The sequence below is a fragment of the Hemicordylus capensis genome, chromosome 2 (assembly GCF_027244095.1).
Source record: "Hemicordylus capensis ecotype Gifberg chromosome 2, rHemCap1.1.pri, whole genome shotgun sequence".
In the NCBI taxonomy this organism is placed as follows: Eukaryota; Metazoa; Chordata; class Lepidosauria; order Squamata; family Cordylidae; genus Hemicordylus; species Hemicordylus capensis.
Genome location: NC_069658.1, coordinates 48611817 through 48629796, shown reverse-complemented (window position 1 = coordinate 48629796; position 17980 = coordinate 48611817). Strand labels below are relative to the sequence as shown.

The following is a 17980-nucleotide window of genomic DNA, read 5'->3' as shown; positions in this document are numbered from 1 at the left end:
GGGAAAGGAGCACCAGGAAAAGGATCCAAAAATACTGACACAGTTAAGTGAGTGGATTTTTTTTTTTTTTTTTTAAGGCCTAATGGAGAAAATTCTTGGCTGTATATAATTGTTGAAAACATGGATTTCGGCCAGAGACAAAGAGAATGACGATGCAGTATATGGTATATGGATGTTGATACTGCCTCTGTCAGTTAGCATACTTCTTTACAATAGCCTAGCAATAAATATTTGTTTTCAACGTGCATTTTTTGATGCTCCAGAGTTTCAACTAGCCACCATAATTCGAGCTTGCAGGAAGTCATATCTATGTATAAATGATCTTTCAATGCCTATGTATATCCTCACTCCCTGCAGGTTTGAAGTGGAAATCTGGAGAATCTTATCCATAACTGTATACTGAGATAGTCAGATCAGACAATACACTGATTGCACAATACATGCACTGGCAAGCACAGGTGACCCTTCAGAATGCAGCTTCTCTGTACCCTCCCGATACAGTCAAAGCACAACTGGTAAGGTAAGAACTAAAATATTTACACAGACATTCTATGTCTTGATACAACTTGCTTGGCAAAGGATGCGACAGGGTAGACATAATTGCCTTTTGTTTCTGCCTTCCTTCATAATTCTGTCAGTACCACTGCATTGTGCAAATTCAGTTTAATTTGGTGAATGAAGTCTCAGGTGAACACACACACACTATAGCAACATTTTCAACAATATTCTGCACTTGTGTTGAATTTAAATATTTCCACCTTTAAAACCATATGGTATAACTAGGAAGAGGTGCAATAAAGAACTTACTATACAATTTTATCTGCTTCAACCCTCAGTACAGGAAACTAAGCTGTGCAATGCCTGTACACGAATACTGTGAGACATCAGTGACCATCACAAAAATATAATGGTATTTTAGTTCATAGCTAAATCCAGGGCCTAGGACTTTGGCTTCAAGAAGAAGAAAATCAAGGAATATAGTTTTCTTAAACCGTACAGAAATGTATGGTGGAGAAAATAATGGCATGTACCAAAGGCATGCAGAGAGAAAAACAGTGAAAGCAGTCATCATGCAAAGCCCCACCATTCTATTATTGCAACATCTAAGCCAGAGTAGATCAGCGCCACACTTTTTATGTCTCGCAGAGCAGATCATTAGCAATTCACTGCAGAAATAACTCCATTATAATAGAGATGAATAATGTTGATGATATAAGAGTATTCCACCCAAAGTACGAATATTCCAGGCTGCTAGGGAAAAAAGGTATATAGACAGCCAAGATGTACTAAAAAAAAAAAAAAAAAGCCAACCATCACCACTTTGAAATTAAAAGAATTGTTCACCGTTGTAGCAATCAACACAACATTAATGCCAATTACCATGCTGAACATCCAGAAGCCATTTCACCAAATATCCCATGCATGGGGTGTAGCCTCAAAACTACACTCAGAACTGACATTATAAACACACTGCAACATCTTCACCAGCTTTTTGCATCTCTGCACAGATTCCATTATTCCTTTCAGAAAGCTCTCTCATAGGTCGGCAGTCGAGAGGAAAAAGAGGCACATGATCCCAACCTTTGTATAATATTTTGTTGGTGCAGGTAATGGTGTCGGCAGCAAGATGCATCTGAGAAACAGCATTCAGCAACACAATAGCTAAGTGTCTGCAGCTTAAATCAAACCTTCACAGCTGACTCAACTGTCAGAGAGGCATTTCCTTAAGTGGGTCAGTAATGCTTCTGAGAAAAAGCACAGGCTCATGGGAAACCTCACTGGTTACTTATACACACACACACACACACACACACACACACACACACACACACACACACACACACCTTGCTCTTTTAGGTTCCTCACATTCAGAAAAGCTTCCAGGGGGTGGGTGGGTACTAAAGCTAAAGGTGGGTCTTAAGGAGGCTATTATTAGTTCACTCTTGAAGAAAGCTACACTGGAATCCTCAGCGTTATCTAATTACAGACCTGTTTCTAATCTTCCATGGTTGGGCAAGGTGGTTGAGCGGCTGGTGGCCTCTCAGCTCCAGGAAGTTTTGGATGATGCAGATTATCTAGACCATTTCAAACTAGCTTTCATGTGGGCTATGGGGTCGAGACTGCCTTGGTCAGCCTGATCGATGATCTCCAACTGGCTATTGACAGAGGGAGTGCAACTCTTCTGGTCCTCTTGGATCTCTCTGAGGCTTTTGATACCATCGACCATAGTATCCTTCTGGACCTACCGGGGAAGGTGGGATTGGGTGGCACTGTTTTACAGTGGTTCCGCTCCTATCTCTCTGGCAGATTCCAGATGGTGTCATTTGGAGACTGTTGTTCTGCTAAGCAAGAACTGAAGTGTGGAGTCCCACAAGGCTCCATACTGTCTCCAATGCTTTTAAACATCTACATGAAACTGCTGGGAGAGATCATCAGGAGGTTTGGTGCTGGGTGTTACCAAAATGCTGTTGACACCCAGATTTACTTTTCCATGCCGACTTCATCAGGAAATGGCATATCTTCCCTAAATGCTTGCCTGGAGGCAGTAATGGGCTGGATGAGGGATAACAAACTGAAGTTGAATCCAAATAAGATGGAGGTACTGACTGCGGGGGGACAGGACCCAAGAGATGGTTTAGATCTGCCTGTTCTGGATGTGGTTACACTCCCCCTTAAAGATCAGGTATGTAGCTTGGGAGTGCTCCTGGACCCAAAGCTCTCCCTGGTTTCTCAGGTGGAGGCGGTGGCCAGGAGTGCTTTTTATCAGCTTCAGTTGATACGTGAGCTAAGTCCATTTCTAGAGGTCAATGAGCTTAAAGCAGTGGTACATGTGCTGGTAACCTCCAGGCTTGACTACTGTAATGTGCTCTATGTGGGGCTGCCTTTGTACATAGTCCGGAAACTACAATAGGTACAGAATGCGGCAGCCAGATTGGTCTCTGGGACAACACGAAGGGACTACGTAACAGCGGTTCTAGAAGAACTGCACTGGCTGCCAATATGTTTCTGGGTGAAATACAAAGTGCTGGTTATTACCTATAAAGCCCTTAATGGCTTGGGTCCAGGCTATTTGAGAGAGTGCCTCTTTTGTCATAATCCCTGCCACCTGTTACAATCTTCTGGAGAGGTCCAGTTACAGTTGCCACCGGCCCATTTGGTGATGACCCAGGACTGGGCTTTCTCTGTGGCTGCCCCAGGGCTTTGGAATAAGCTTTCTGCTGAAATAAGAGCATCTCCTTCTCTGTTTGTTTTCAAGAAGAACCTCAAGACCCTCCTGTTCCCTCAGGCTTTTAATTAGAATTTATTTTAATAATTTAAAAAAACTTGTTTTAATAATTTTATTCTATTGTTTTTATTGTCATGTATTTTAATTTGTGACTTTTAAATATTTTAAATTTTGCACACCGCCTAGAGATATACATATCAGGTGGCACAAAAATTTGATACATAAATAAATAAAGCAAGTTTAATACATTCATTCACTGAAACAGACATTTTTCTTAGCCTGTACTATACGACATAACATGTAGCTGCTTCTTTAAATTATAAAATCACACAACCTAAAAAAGAGAGAGAGAAGATACTACAGATACTAGCTACCAGTTCTATGCAAGGTGTGTATATATTAAATACTACTTTGGCCAGTTTCAGTAATATTGGGTATGACGGGGGGGACGGGGGACTAAGCAGTAGCAAGTTAAGATTAAATTGCAGAACAGGATGAGAGGGGATTTAAAATAAAAAATAAGCACAAAAGGCAGGGCAAGTTAACTGTACAAAAATATTACCATCAATATGATATACTCAGGACTCTGCACATGTACCCTTGAATATATTGCTAGAGCCACTCAATGGCGTAACTAGGCCAAAGGGGCCTGTGTGTTCGTTCTCTCTCACACACTCACATGTAAGTAGGTGGTTGCCCTTCCTGGCAGTGGCCCCACTGCTCCTGCTCTGCTCCTGCACGACTGCCCACTGCTGCTTGCCATCCGGCTCTGGGGTCACTCGGAAGGAGGGAAGTCGAGTGAGGCTTCCCTGCTTCCTAATGCCCAAGTCAGATGGCAATGGAGGGTATGCATGCTCCTTGATGTCAGCATTCCATTCCCAGCTGGCCCAGGTGGCACTCAGAAGTGGAGCCTCCCTCCTTCAGAGTGGCAAGTGGCAGCAGGCGATAGGAGCAGCAGCAGCGGCAAGTGGGGGAGAGGCTAGACTCCTGGGGATCCTTGATTCTGGAAAACTGCTGTCACAAGAAGAAACTACTGGGCAAGATGCATCGTTGCTTTCTTGGTATAACACAGCTCCCCATAGCAATGATCTTCACTATTTTTCAAGCAAGGGCCACTTTGCAGGGGGGGAGGGGAGGGGAACAACCCCTTTAGTTTAGGAGCCATTTCCTACCACACTAACCTCCACGGAGTGCTGCTTGTCAAAGAGGGGCCCTATAAATGGAACAGAGCGCTTTCAAGTCCCACACCATCTTGGAAGGCATGCACAGAGTTCTGGGAAGTGTCATCCTTCCCAGAGCTTCTCTTATAGGACTTTATTGGGGAAACGCTGCATGCACGCTTTCAAAATGGTGCTGTGGCTTGAGAAGGCTCTGTTTCCCTTAAAGGAGCCTACTGGAGTTGGGCAGAGTGCAGCACTGCATGATGGGAATGGTCAACTCTGCAGAGTGCCAAGGGGGCTGGGCAGAGTATTTGGCTTTGGTCTTTACACATGCCTAATCAATTAGGGAGCCATTCTTGGGATTGATGGGAACCCACCACTCACTCCCAGGTCTTGCAGTGAAAAACAGGGCCTTATATTGTTCTGTTTTCAAAAATGAGTAGGCGCCAACTTAACTGTAGTGAAAACCGAGATCCAATGGAGCATGTTACTGAACAGAAAATCTATTATTCAACTTTCAGGCATAATGCTTAGGTTCCTGAACTGTGTAGTGTACATCCTACCTCCACAGACAGAATGACAGGTCAAATACACAAGATGCATGTATATTTGGAAAGAAGCAGGTTTAGTAATATCAAGCCTACAATGTATCGCAGGCCTCTCTATCAGACACACTTAGTACTAAATATTCAAAGCTGGTGTATGACTGCACAGTTTTCTGCTGTAAAAATAGTAAGTGGTAAATTATAATGTGCACTTTCTATTATCAAGGGTGCTTTAGTGGCCATAGGAGGGAAGGGCAACACAGAAAGCAGTTTGTGATCAAGAACTGGAAGGGAGGAAGAAGCTTCAAGATGGACTTCCAGTTGCCTTAGCTAAAATGCCCACAAGGTGGAGTCTGTGCTTTATCATGTAGGAAGGAAAAGTAACTAAATTTCTCAAAGTAGAAAATAGACTTAGAAGTGAAAAGAAAATCTCTCTCCAATACAACTTGGAATTCACTGCTTGGTTCAGTAAAGCTGGGAACCTTTTCCCTTTGCAACTAACAGAGGCACCACGGTGTAGTGGTTCGAGAGCTGGGCTAGGACCAGGGAAACCCAAGATCAAATCCCCATTTAGTCATGAAACTCACTGGGCAATACTGAACCATCACTTATCTCTCAACCTTATCTACCTCACATGGTGGTTATGATCATAAGCATAACCGTGTACACCAGTGTTCTCTCTATTTTCATCTGTGTGCGCAATGAGTTTTGTTCTGGGCGGCAAGGCAGTGTGCGCGTGCATGAATTCAGAGTGGGGCCTTCCTGATTCAACATGAGCGGGATCTAAAATTAACTGAGCGGCCATCAAAAAACTTGTGAGCGGAAGCATGTCCTCACACCTTAGAGGGAACACTGGTGTACACTGCTCTGGGATCCTTGGAGGAAGAGTGGGATACAGAATGAGATTGATGATGATGATGATGTAGTAGTGGTGGTGGTGGTGGTGGTGTTTTCTTCCTATTAATACTTCATCACAGTTTATGGCATCTTAAAGAATTTCGTTAGGCAAAAATACAAGTTTCCACCTCCACCCTAGAGTTTATATGGAGAAAAGCAGAGGAAGGGACAGAAATGTGAGCAAGTGCAGAGACATGTACTGTACTTAAAATGTGGTTACCAGCTGGGAAAGAGAATTAAGAGGATCTCAAGGCCTCATGGGAGAATGTAGGTTTTGGAAGTAAAATCTGAAGGAATACGGAGAGGTGAAAATATTAAAAGGGAGGTGAATGCATACAGAGGCGCTCTTACCCCTGGACCAAAGTCCAGGGCCTCCACACCCCCTGCCCCCCCCCATCCTCTTTAGTCTGTCTTGGGTGGTGTGGTTACCGTGCTGGCCCATGCCGCACCAGGGGGCTGAGCACGACCTCTGCTTTAGAGACAGAGGGGAGAGTGGGGAAAGAAATGTGGGATGGGAATAGGTTAAACTGCATGCTGAAATGTTTCTGCTAATGCATATTTGCATAGATATACCTGCTTTATATTCTTACATTCTTGTGAATTCAGTTGCTGTTTGTGCCCTCAAGAACCCATGTGTTAAAAATACTGCCTGTGCCACTGGGTGTGTCATGTGGTGTGTGTGGGGTGGGAGATTATGATTAACTTGCAACAGGCAGTGGTGGTGGAGGAGCTCCAAAGGCCTTTAGTTCCAGGCTTCAAAATTACCTAGGTGCACCTATGAATGCATAGGGAGCAGCAAGGGGAAGTGGGAAGGGATGTGACAGAGCAAGAGACATCTGGATAGCTCAAGGCAGTAGAGCTGGAAGAGCAGAGGTCACTACACAAGAGTGGGGGGAGGAGCTTTCCTCATGGAAGTGCTAACAGGCAGAAGGCAAATCAAGTAACAGCTGCAAAAGCCTCATGAAGTGAGGCGCTCAAGCAGGAAAGGATGCTCAGCTGTATTGAAATCAGCCAAAGTCAAGACAAACAAGGACACAGTAGAGACCTTTGGGGTTGGCAATGAGGTGATCATGATTTTATTCAGCAAGGCAGAGCGCAGAAGAAAAATGGTAAGGGGTCAACAGTAGGGTTGGATGAGGGAGAGCCAAGTCAGTGGAGACATCAAAGAGTTTGGAGTCAAAGGAAAGAACTGACATCATCCAATAGTTAGAGGGCAAAGAAGTAGTCAAGGAAGGCATTTTTGAGAATAAAGATGACTGCATGTTTGGACACGGTAGGGAAGAACCCAAAGGAGAAGGATAACTTGACATGGTAGTGATGGAGAAATAGCAATGGCAATGATAACTGGGTGTTGGCAATGATAACTGGGTGTTGGGAAGGAATAGGCTTAAGGGAGCATGAGGGGGGATTAGTATGGACATCAGTGGCCATTTCATCCAGAGATATTGGGGATAAGGAGCAAAAGATTGAAAAAGAGGTAGAGAAATCGTGGACAGCTTTAGTTTTTATCACTGAAGGAGGTGAGCTCCTGGGGGTGGAAGTGGGGACACAAATAGGCAGGCTTTGGTGGAGTACTGATGTTAAGAGACAAAACTCGGTAAGTGTTAGAATAGATGTAGGTCAGAGTGGCATATAGTAATGTTCCTAAGCCAGAAGAATAACAGATGAAAAGGAGCATGGATTTAAACTGAACAAGGTCAGCCAAGTCTAGTTTTCCTCCAAAGGCACTCAGAGGCTCAGAGCAAGGGTGTGCATAACAAATGGAGGGACTAAGCCAGGCCTGGGGTGAACTGCTTGGTAAAACAGTGGGGCAAGCATGTCAAGCATTAAGGATAGGGAGGAGCTGAGTGTGGAAATTAATTCTAAGAAGCGTCAGGGTGTTGTAGGATGAGGTCTGCAAAACATCAATTGTAAGGGCCAGAGCCGAGTTTGTAGTCCAAGTTAGACCAAAGCTGAGGTGGAGAGCAGAGGAGTTAGTATGTAGTCAAGGTCCAGCAGATAGTCAGATTCCAAGAGACAGCAGTCCAGGGAGGAGAGGTACAGGAGTTGGTACACAGTGACAAGTTACTCAGACTGAAAAACCAGGCCTGAAGCAACCATTATATGGGCACAAGGACTATTGGCAGCCCTGATCATTAGTCCAGCTAGGCTTCTGAGCACCTGCTCTGGCTATTTCCTGGGTGGCACTACAACTTCAGCCCTCCTGCAAATGTTGGCCTACAAATCCCATAATCCCTGGCTATTGGCCACTGTGGCTGCGGATTATGGGAGTTGTTGTACAAAAACAGCTTGGGGGGGGCTAAATTGAGCAGGCCTGCACTACAGCATAAAGATCAGGCCAACAGCTTCCTTTGCCAGAAACACACTGCACTGGTGCAGGGAGGAAAGCACTCTGGCCTTTTTGTCAGAGTCCCCGGATTGAGTCCGCTGCTGTCTTATAGGGAGTAGGCAGAAATGACAGAGAAGATAAAGGGGGCCATTGCCTCAGAGAGATCCATGATGCCATAGACTAGGGATTCTCAACGCTGGATCCCCAGATGTTATTGGACTTCAATAACCCCCAACCAAAGGCCACTGGGGCTGGGGATTTTGGGAGTTGAAGTCCAATAACATCTGGGGACCCAAAGCTGAGAATCCCTGCCACAGACTACAGGTCACAAAGACTTGAGTGTTGCCAGAGGTCCTCCACACCTTGGAACTTAACCTCCATCCTAAGCAAAACTGCACATGTGCTCAGCTTGTGCTTTGAGGACTAGTGTATTTCTTGTAGGCAGGGAGTTGGTACTTTGAGCCTGGGAAAAGCAGGAGCTGCACCCTGTGCGCTTAAATTAATGAGGCTAAATTGCTGTCCAAGCAACTAAGGGTATTGGGGCAATGGAAGATCCCAACAAACCAACCTAACCCCATCATAATATATTAGAGCAACTCTTGACTGAACTGGCACACTAAGAGCCTTACTGCCTTTGCACTCCTACCAGATAGTCCTGGCTCACGCACTCAGTTCCCACAGCTCTCAATGAAATCATCAGCATGCCCACCTATCTGTCTTGAGAGCCCCTGGAAATTTCCCACTGAGAAGACTTGCTGTTTGCTTTCTTGTGTCCAAAAAATTATGTTACTGACACAAGAGCTCGGAACTGGGGTTGCTGGTGGGAGCTCTGCCCTACTGTTCTGAGATCTCCCACCTAAGCACTTGTCTTTGCACTCACTTCTGAACTTTTGCTTTTCCAAACAGGTCTCCCTCTTGGAACAGCCTCCAATCTTGTTATTGCAACCAATACTCCACACCTGATAGTTGTGCTGTATCCCTTCTTCCTTTAAAAAGTTCTGGCCTCCTCATTCTTAACACATCCCCCACCCCCAGGGTGCTCTAGGTCAATACTTCACGGTCCAGACCTCATCTATTGTTATCCACACTTGCTGATTAGTGCTAGTCAATCCGGGCCTACTCTACTGGACAGATTGAAACTGCCTGTTTCCCTGGCTTGTCAGAATTGGCTGCACTGCTGTAGGGAAAGATACTTGAGTAATATCCCCAACTTCAAGATGTATGCTGGGGGTGGGGGTGATGTTCCAGCCACAGACGCACAACCCCTTGTGTGTGCACTTGTGTATACAACATGGGTCCAAGCATGCAGGGACAAGTACAAGTGGAGAAGGTGCAGGATTGAAACTGACATTGCAATGGTCAGAGAAGAGGAATTCTGCAGAGGACAGATGTAACACAGAACAGTTCTTAGAAATGACAAGATCAAGAGGATGGCAAAGGCAACAAGCATGGGAGTCAACCCAGAAGTCCTAGGCCAAAGGTAGGGTCAGAAAGACAAGGTGGGTAGCTGCATTAGTAGTGAATATTGAAGTCATCAAGGGTAGCTAAGTCAAACACCACAGTCAATGGAGGAATTCAGACAAACACTATTATGTTTTCCAAGTTTTTACCAAAGATATCTTCATGTCTTTTCCTTCACAAGTATGAGAGCTGGGCACTTGTTTTTTCAAAACAGAAAGAATGGAAATATTCAAATTAATGTATTTTGCATTTACAATGCAATCATGGGCATGCCAGCCTCTACCACCCCTGCCAATAAAAGCATAAGAGTTAATGGAGTAGCTCAGAGCTCCCACAGAATGGCATGTTGGTCATAAAATCGGTAGCCAGAATCAGATTCCTAGACACCAATTCTAGATTTTCCACCCAATTCCCACCAAGGCTAAACATTTCAAGTTCCAGGTTTACAGGAACCTGCAATTTCTCTTAACCCTGGGGAGACAGGAAACATTAACAGTGTGACAAGAGAAGATGAGAAGAAGCCTTTTAAGTAAATGGACTGAACAAATCTACAAATGCAGTGTACATTTAGGCCTGCGGAAAGTATTACATCATAAATAAGCCCAACCTACTGCATCTTATACAAAACTCTTACACACTCCCATCTGCTAGTGTAGGAACCTGAGAATGCACCCTCATTTCACAACATTCTCTCTCTACTGTTTAGTCATATCATCCAGGCACTACACCCCAAGGACAGGAACACAAATCTTACTTAGGGGGGAAAAACCTGTCAAAGTACATGCAATACACACTCATGGCCACTAGATGGAGGCAATAAGAAGAGTATTAAGACACTGCTGGAGGTTACTATTGGTCAAAGTCCAGCAGTAACCTTTATCCTGCTTCCATTTCTTTCCAGTTATTCTGCATTTAAAATGTTTTCAAGACAGCCTAGTTTTAAATGATTAGAGGTTTACAAACGCCCAGCTTTAGCTGCAAATTCTGTACTGTTACAGGTTTTGTGAACTGATATCTTGAGAGTCACAATACAGTTGAGGTAGAGTTGGGCATTTAACAAGAAATCTCAGGCCTGGACATTTCTGAGCAAAACGTACATAAAAGTGGTCTATAGTCAGGATATGTTATAAAGTGGTAATGCTTAATTTTATTTCTTACCAGGACAGTAATATAGAACCTGAACACTAATTAAATTCTAGTGGGTGATTCTGCATTCTCACCACACAGGTACAATCCCCCCCCCCCACACACACAATTCTACATCCTGAGAATTTCAGCTCTCCTTCAAAAAGGTTTTCCTAAAGCTTAAGGATGTAGGTACTACTTGGTGAAGTCTCAGGAGCCTGGAAGATTCAGACCTCAGGGCTTCTGTACCTTCCATTACATAGCTCTTTGCTCTGATGATGAGCAAAAGCTACAAGAAGTTGCCTTATACAGGGCTAGACCATTGGTCCCTCTAGCTCAATGCTGCCTACATACACCACCTGGCAGTGGCTCTCCAGGGTTTCCGACAGGGGTCTTTCCCAGCCGAAGATGCCAGGCACTGAGCTTGAGATGTTTCACATGCAAAGCAGATGCCCCGTCACTGAGCTACAGTTCTTCCCCAAGCAAATACTTAGGACGGTTTTATTTATTGTTTCTATTGTTAATTTGTGTTTATGCTTGAACATTTTAAAAGAAAGATAGTCAAACACCGCTAACTAATAAAATACTTAATTTGCATCGATCTATAATGCAGATTTCTTTTTTTAAAAAACAAGACCAGATCAAAGTACACAGAACCCTGAATGAAATACCTTTGAAAAGCTGCCTGCCTTGGTTCAAAATCCAAGGAGAGGCAAAGATAGCATCTCGTTGGGTCAACTCTTTCGACACACAGCTAAGGTTTCAGCCAGCATTACAGGTCTTAATAGAAATAATACACTTACATCAACAGCATTAGCAAGCCTGAGGTGTTGGTTATTAATTGTGGAGAGTCCCAAAGACAACAAACCATCATTTCTCACAGGGTTGAAGAACTAAATGCCCGCTAGCAATCATTTTGTTACATTCTGCTTTTTGTCACGAAAATCCACCAAGTTGAGAGCAGACACAGCAGCGGCAATTTTTTGGCCAATAGGTCAGAAGAGAGTGCCTTCTCAGGAGAAGAGCTCAAAGGCAACAGGAGGCGGACAGGGAGATGGGAGCCAACCATTCAGCTCCTCTGCCATGTACACAGCAGAGGGTAGGCACAGCAGTGGTGCTTCTTTGGCCAAAGTTCCTCTTGGGGACTCTCATCTGGCCCATCAGTCAAAGACCTGCCTCTACGGTGCCTGCCTCAGCTTAGTAAGCAGTGAAGCCGCAGAGTCATCAGCTCCCACTTCCCTTTCTGTGCCTTGGAGATATCAGATAAGGCCCCTGCTTCCTGACAGTTCCCTCCTGACCTTTGATGTTGCTTGCGGCTCCACAGGAGGGTCATGATCCACACTTTTATAACCCCTATCTTTAAAAAAATGGAGAGGCCCCTTGAAAGGAGGAGAATCCAGAGATGGCAGAAGGGGGAGGGGTACTTAAGCCTTTCGTCACTTGAAAGCACCACGCCTGCGTCTCTTCTCCTTATGGGTCTAATCCAAAACTCCCACTTGCAAGGACAAACACCTTTGACATCCCCAAGAGGAACTACTTGGGCAGCAATTGGAGCAAGCAAGAGGTTAGACATCCCTAGTACTTCTCAGTTTTAAGATTGCCCTTCACCTGAAGAAGTCTTGCTTAAAAAAATAAAAGTGCTCAGAATACTATTGCAGGCAGCATGTAATATCGTTTGCACCCCTCAGGAGCCACAATCTCTAGGACACTATCATGAAGCCTACTGATAAGATAGTTTAGTTAATGTTTTCCAGTGTTTCCATGCCTCCTACTAAGTAGCCAATATCAGCAGAGATATTGCTAAGATAGTTTAGTTAATGTTTTCCAGTGTTTCCATGCCCCCTATTATGTAGCCAATATCAGCAGAGGGTAAATACTAGAAGTGAAACACCAAATCCGTTATTTCTTCCATAATGCCTACTGAGGATATAAACAAGCAGATGGGTCCCCAGTTATTTATTTATATACATATATAAAATTCTAAGATGGGCATGAACATAGTAGATATGGCACTTTTCTAGTAGTCCCAACAAGTTAAAGGCACAGGAAAAAACCCTCCTTCATACAAACTTATCTTTGATTCCTCTGATTCCACTGTGTGGCTTTTCATGTCCAGAAACAGATCCAAATAGACTGATGGGAAAACGAAGAACCAATTCACCAACAAAAATCAGCTGCTTAGTTCTTTATGCAGTCTTTCCTGGGTACAGGAACATGTGAAGCAACTGTACAGGACACAGACAGCAATGACTTCTGTGATGGCAAAGCACACAAACACCCAACTTTCCAGCTGTTGTAATCTTGGGAATGGCTCCTGAGAACTGCAAGCTGTACATACAAGTACACACTGAGACTCCTCCATAGGAGGTGGTTTCTTGCAGGGACTAGAGCACTGGTATTAATGCTGAGCATTCAAAATCATGCAATAGCTACCTCATGGCTGACCATTTCTAATATCCCTTCTTATTACTGAATTTCTGTAACAAACTTATGTTTGGACCTGTTCTTCAGGAGCAGGCCACACAATCACAAATACAGATGATCAGCCAGGCCATTTTGGAGCCTGCCACTGGCAATGCAGGAAACCCCACAACCCATGGCAGAGCCCCACTCCTTGGCTGGCAGCAGTCTGCTGAAATGTTTCACATCAAGTACCAACCGACTGGCCTCCTACTTATGGGACTGTGTGTATCACTCCAGAATAACACACAGTTCACATAATTTAGTAAACTGAGAATGACGCAACACCCAGGAAGGCAACAAGGATCTGTGGACTTATGAAAGCACTTCTGCAGGCCCTTGCAGACTGTTTTATACACTTCACAATCCAGTAGCCCAGCACTGGGCAATACATGTCCCTGATGTCACTAAAATAGAGCATTTAACAGTGCCTATTATTCATGCATCAGCAACACTGGCATTTATTGCTGAACACTACAGTGCACTGGAGCAGAGGAGATGAGAGCATTGCTTAGCATAAGCATGGGTCAAGATCCAAAGAGCTCCTTTAGGCATGCTCAAGGCTTTAAGTGTGCCCGGAGATTTTTTTAAAATCTCTTCTCGCTTGAACAGTACATATACATGTCACGCTGCTTCTCCAACTCATCCAAATTTCAACCATGTTTTGATACGAGCATTGGCCCTGAATGACAAGCCTGCAGAACCAGGTTAAAGGCATTTATCTACCATTTTACAATTAAAAAATGGACTGTGACAGACAAAATGCAAACACTGCAATATTAGTTTTAAAATGTGTACTTTCTCTTGGCCATATGCTCAGGGGCGTAGCAAGGTTGGATTGGGCCCAGAGAGGAGATTTTAAAATGCCCCCCCGCCTCAAAGTCCAGGGCTTCCGCACACCCCAGACCCCCAAGGATTTAAGTCTGATATTTCAAAAGAAGTATGCTGCCTGGAAATACGTTTTACAGAATACACACTTCACAGTATATAGTGATATACATTGAATACTGTATACTTGTGCTACTTTTAATGCCCAGAACACACTAGAAACACTAATTATTAAAATGGGCTCCTCACTGCAGATTAGCAAAGGAGATTTTCAACTATGCAGTGTGAGCCTGTGTATGTTTTCTCAGAATTCTGAGCAAATTCAGTAAAGTTTGAGTCCAGGAGATTTTTCACATGGGGCTTTTAAAGCCCTTTAACACACATCTCCTCTGGAATGGAGGTGCTGCATTCACATGTTGGCCAGATTTACCCCGAAGTCCCTGCAAGTTATTGGGGAGCAGTTCACATGCAATTCAGGTTTTTCACTGCTAGTTAGAGTGTACCTTATTTATATCCAGAGTAAAGAACAACACCACTATTTTGCGTTGGTTCTTTGGGACAACTTCAATTTTGCAGTAAAGCCTCCCAGTAAACTTGCAGTAAAGCCTGCTGTGTGTAAAAGTCCCAGGTAAGTGTGTGGAGAATTGCAACCTCATACAGTGTAAATAGTGTGAGTGAGGTTTTTGGACCTCTCCAACCAGCTTCACAGTTCTCACTCAGACCGTCTGGGTTGCAAAACAACTTGAACATAAGTGCATTTATGAATGAATAAATAAAATATTGTTTGTTCCAGAAGTTTTTGTAATTTTCTGCCATGAAACAAGCCACTTATAGGACTTTTTAGATAGTGTTTTTTTTTTTTAGAGCCAGCAAATTTTCCAATCTGTTTCAAATTAAATATTCAGAGACTTCTCAGTCTCTCCCCACCCCACCATATCAAAGTCCTACTGCAAGCAAGCATAACCCTATATATGGGGGAGACCACAAAAAGAATTCACATTTTACCTCCATTACTGGCAAAGGCTGGGCTGGCCAGAGGGTCTTCAGAGAACCGTGGTGGGTAAGGGCAGCCAGTGCTGGCCACTCTGCCTGCCACTTGCCTCCTTCCTTCCTTGCTGCCTGCCGGCCTGCACTCCAGGCTTCAGGGAGGCCTGCATGGAGGCCTCTCTGGAAGCCCCGCCCATGCGCCGATCAGCTGAGAGGAAGGGAGAGAAGGAGCTTGCAGGCTACTTAGAGTGCCAGCCAGGAGGGCAAGCAGGAGAGAGGGCCAACAGGGCAAGGGTGCTGGCTGAGTGAGGGGCCTTGAGGCTGGGCTGGTGGGCAATGGGGAGTCATGTGACATGTCTCTGGGGGGCCTTCGAGGCAGTGCGGCCCCCAGACAACTGTCTCCCTTTGCCCGATTATAGTTCCACCCATACATATGCTATAACTACAAAGTTTATCATTTCAGGAGTCTGATCTTTCAACAAAGAGCACAAGAGCAAGGTAAAACAGGCTAGCACAAATGGCTCTAATATCTAATTTATATATTAAAATTATATCATATATTGTAATTTTATTTCATCTCAGCAAGTTTTTCATATTTGACTGCTGTGGACACTAACCAATGTACTGACACTCTCCACAAATAAGCTGGTGCATTTTTAGAAAACACCACACACAAACCCCAGCTTATTTGTAGCTATTATATAAACAACTGGTCCTATCATATTTACTTACAAGCATGACCCACTGTGTTTAATGGGGCTTACTCCCAAGTAATCATATATAGGAATACCACCTTGATAACATTTCACAGCTTTGCAGTTACTCAGCAGGAAGTTAACAGAACTTGCGATTTAGAATTGTCTGTATCTATACAGACAGATTGCTAATAATACCCAACTATTTTCCCCCCACACAGCTCAACACTAGCAAGATCAACCCTGCCTGAATGACTGCCTGGACATGTTCACAGGCTGGTGGCTAAGAAACTGAATCCAAACAAAAGACTGCTAGTGGCAGACGAACTAAGAGATATGGGAGAGTGGATTTACCTGTACTTGATAGGATCACAATCTCCATGATGGAGCACCTTTTTTGTCTCACCCCTGCTTTCTTACCAATTCTCAATTGGGAGCAGTAGCAAGGAACCCTTTTTACTGTCTTAGGATGGTAAGTGATGTCCTCTTTCTCCTGGATCATTTAGGAATCTCCTATACAGACTACCATAGTCCACTCTGTGTTGCATGTCTGAAGATAAAAAAAATCTTGCAGCTAGTGCAAAATGCAGCAGCCCTGGCCTAACAGGAGAACACAGAGCATAACCCTGCAATTTTGCTCTGCTGAACTGGAAGCCTATTGGCCTCTAGGCACAGAGTGTTGATTTTGTCTGTAGGGTCAGGGCCCTGTATACCTTAGGGACTGTCTACTCCCACATGCTTCTCCTCATTTCCTAAGAACTGTTAGTGATGCCCTGCCTCTATGTCTTGCCTTTTGTGTGACTGACAAGTTGGTGTGATTGATAGGAAGGCAGAACACAAAGATTCTGTCAGTGGTGCCTTCTGTCTGCGGAATGCTCTCTCTTGTGTCTGATGAATCTCCATTTCTTTACTATGCTATCATTTAGACAAACTTTGAAAACTATTGTGTTTTTTTTTAAAGCATTCCTCACTTAGCTGTATAAGTAGATTCAATCTTTCAAACTACTGCTATGCAAGTTCCTAGGTTTTCTGGCTTTATAGCCTTTTAAAGACTTTGTATTTTATCATGCACTCCTTTGAGTGGGGCAGAAAATGCAGCCTGTAACTATCCAAATTAAATTAACAGAGCACATAGGATTTTTCAAAGATGTTTAATGGAAAGTTAGCTCCTTTTGTAACTACAGAACACCACCATGAAAATATACTGCTTGTCCCTTGCACTATCACATCAGCATGGGTTGATTCATTCAGAACCAAATCAAAAGATTAGCTTTAAGAAGATTATAAATCTTTTTTCTGCTTAATGACCACACAAGATAAAAGAGCAAACGCATCTAAGAAAAACTAAATCATAGTTCAGAAGTAGTTTAACAAAATCCTTGAAATCCGACTTTTCATTGCCCAGTGATCTTCCACCATTACATCCATCTATCTCCAACCAACCCAACAGCACCTTTTAGCGCTGACCATTTTTATAACCACTGCAAGATTTCCCTGTTTTATTTCAAGTATCATCTATTGTAACCATCTCTTTTTGAACTGTACCATCAGCATATGATGTTTTGCTCAAGCTCCACTTGCTGGGAATACTGGCTGTTTCCTGAAATGCCACACACTGATTTCCAACATCACCATGTCACTTCTTATTGGTTGAAATTTCTACAGCATTTGTCAAATGCAAAGTATTTTTACAACCTTTATTTCATTCATTTGTATTACAACCAATGATATAGACATAGGTAGAATAGTTTCTAGGATTTGGGCACAGCAGCACCAGCTTTTCAGTCAAAGAAATATCACTTAAGTTGTTAAACAATCCCCTGGAGGCTTATCCTTAACCCAGTACCATTATTAATTGCTAGGAAACAGAAGCCATACCTTGTGCTGTTCAATTGCATCTATCCATTGTTGTCTATGATCTGGATCCTGAGCCCGTAGGTACCAAACACTATCATTTACACTAATGTCAAATCTGCACTCGTCAAAATCGTGGGGCTGTGAAAGGAAATAAAAGCAAGGCGATTAAACATGAAGGAGATCAACCATGACAAATTACAAGGTACTGCAAATCATGTTAAACATTGTTTAAAGAAATATTTATTTTGTTTATATATTCCAGTTATGCATGGGACCCTAGGTGGTCTCCCATTCGAGGGGCTGGTCCATACATGCTCATCTCCAGCAACGTTGCAGTCCCAGATGCCTGCAGACTAGGGATGTGAATAAAATGACTGGGCGCGTTCAGCAGGGATGCGCCGAATCACGCT

The 17980-nt window shown here is 43.7% G+C and overlaps 1 protein-coding gene across 3 annotated transcripts in view; it reads right to left on the bottom strand.

Annotated features, from left to right (window-relative positions):
• The window catches only part of CERT1 (ceramide transporter 1), a 112284-nt gene that overhangs the window by 58491 nt on the left and 35813 nt on the right, over nt 1-17980 (bottom strand). For 2 of the 3 annotated variants that reach the window (XM_053291195.1, XM_053291196.1), the window contains exon 3: nt 17592-17708. In XM_053291195.1, the coding sequence (XP_053147170.1) occupies nt 17592-17708 (117 nt within the window). Of the gene's footprint in view, nt 1-1380; nt 1408-17591; nt 17709-17980 lie in introns of those variants that run through there. The other variant, XM_053291197.1, reaches the window with a different exon arrangement.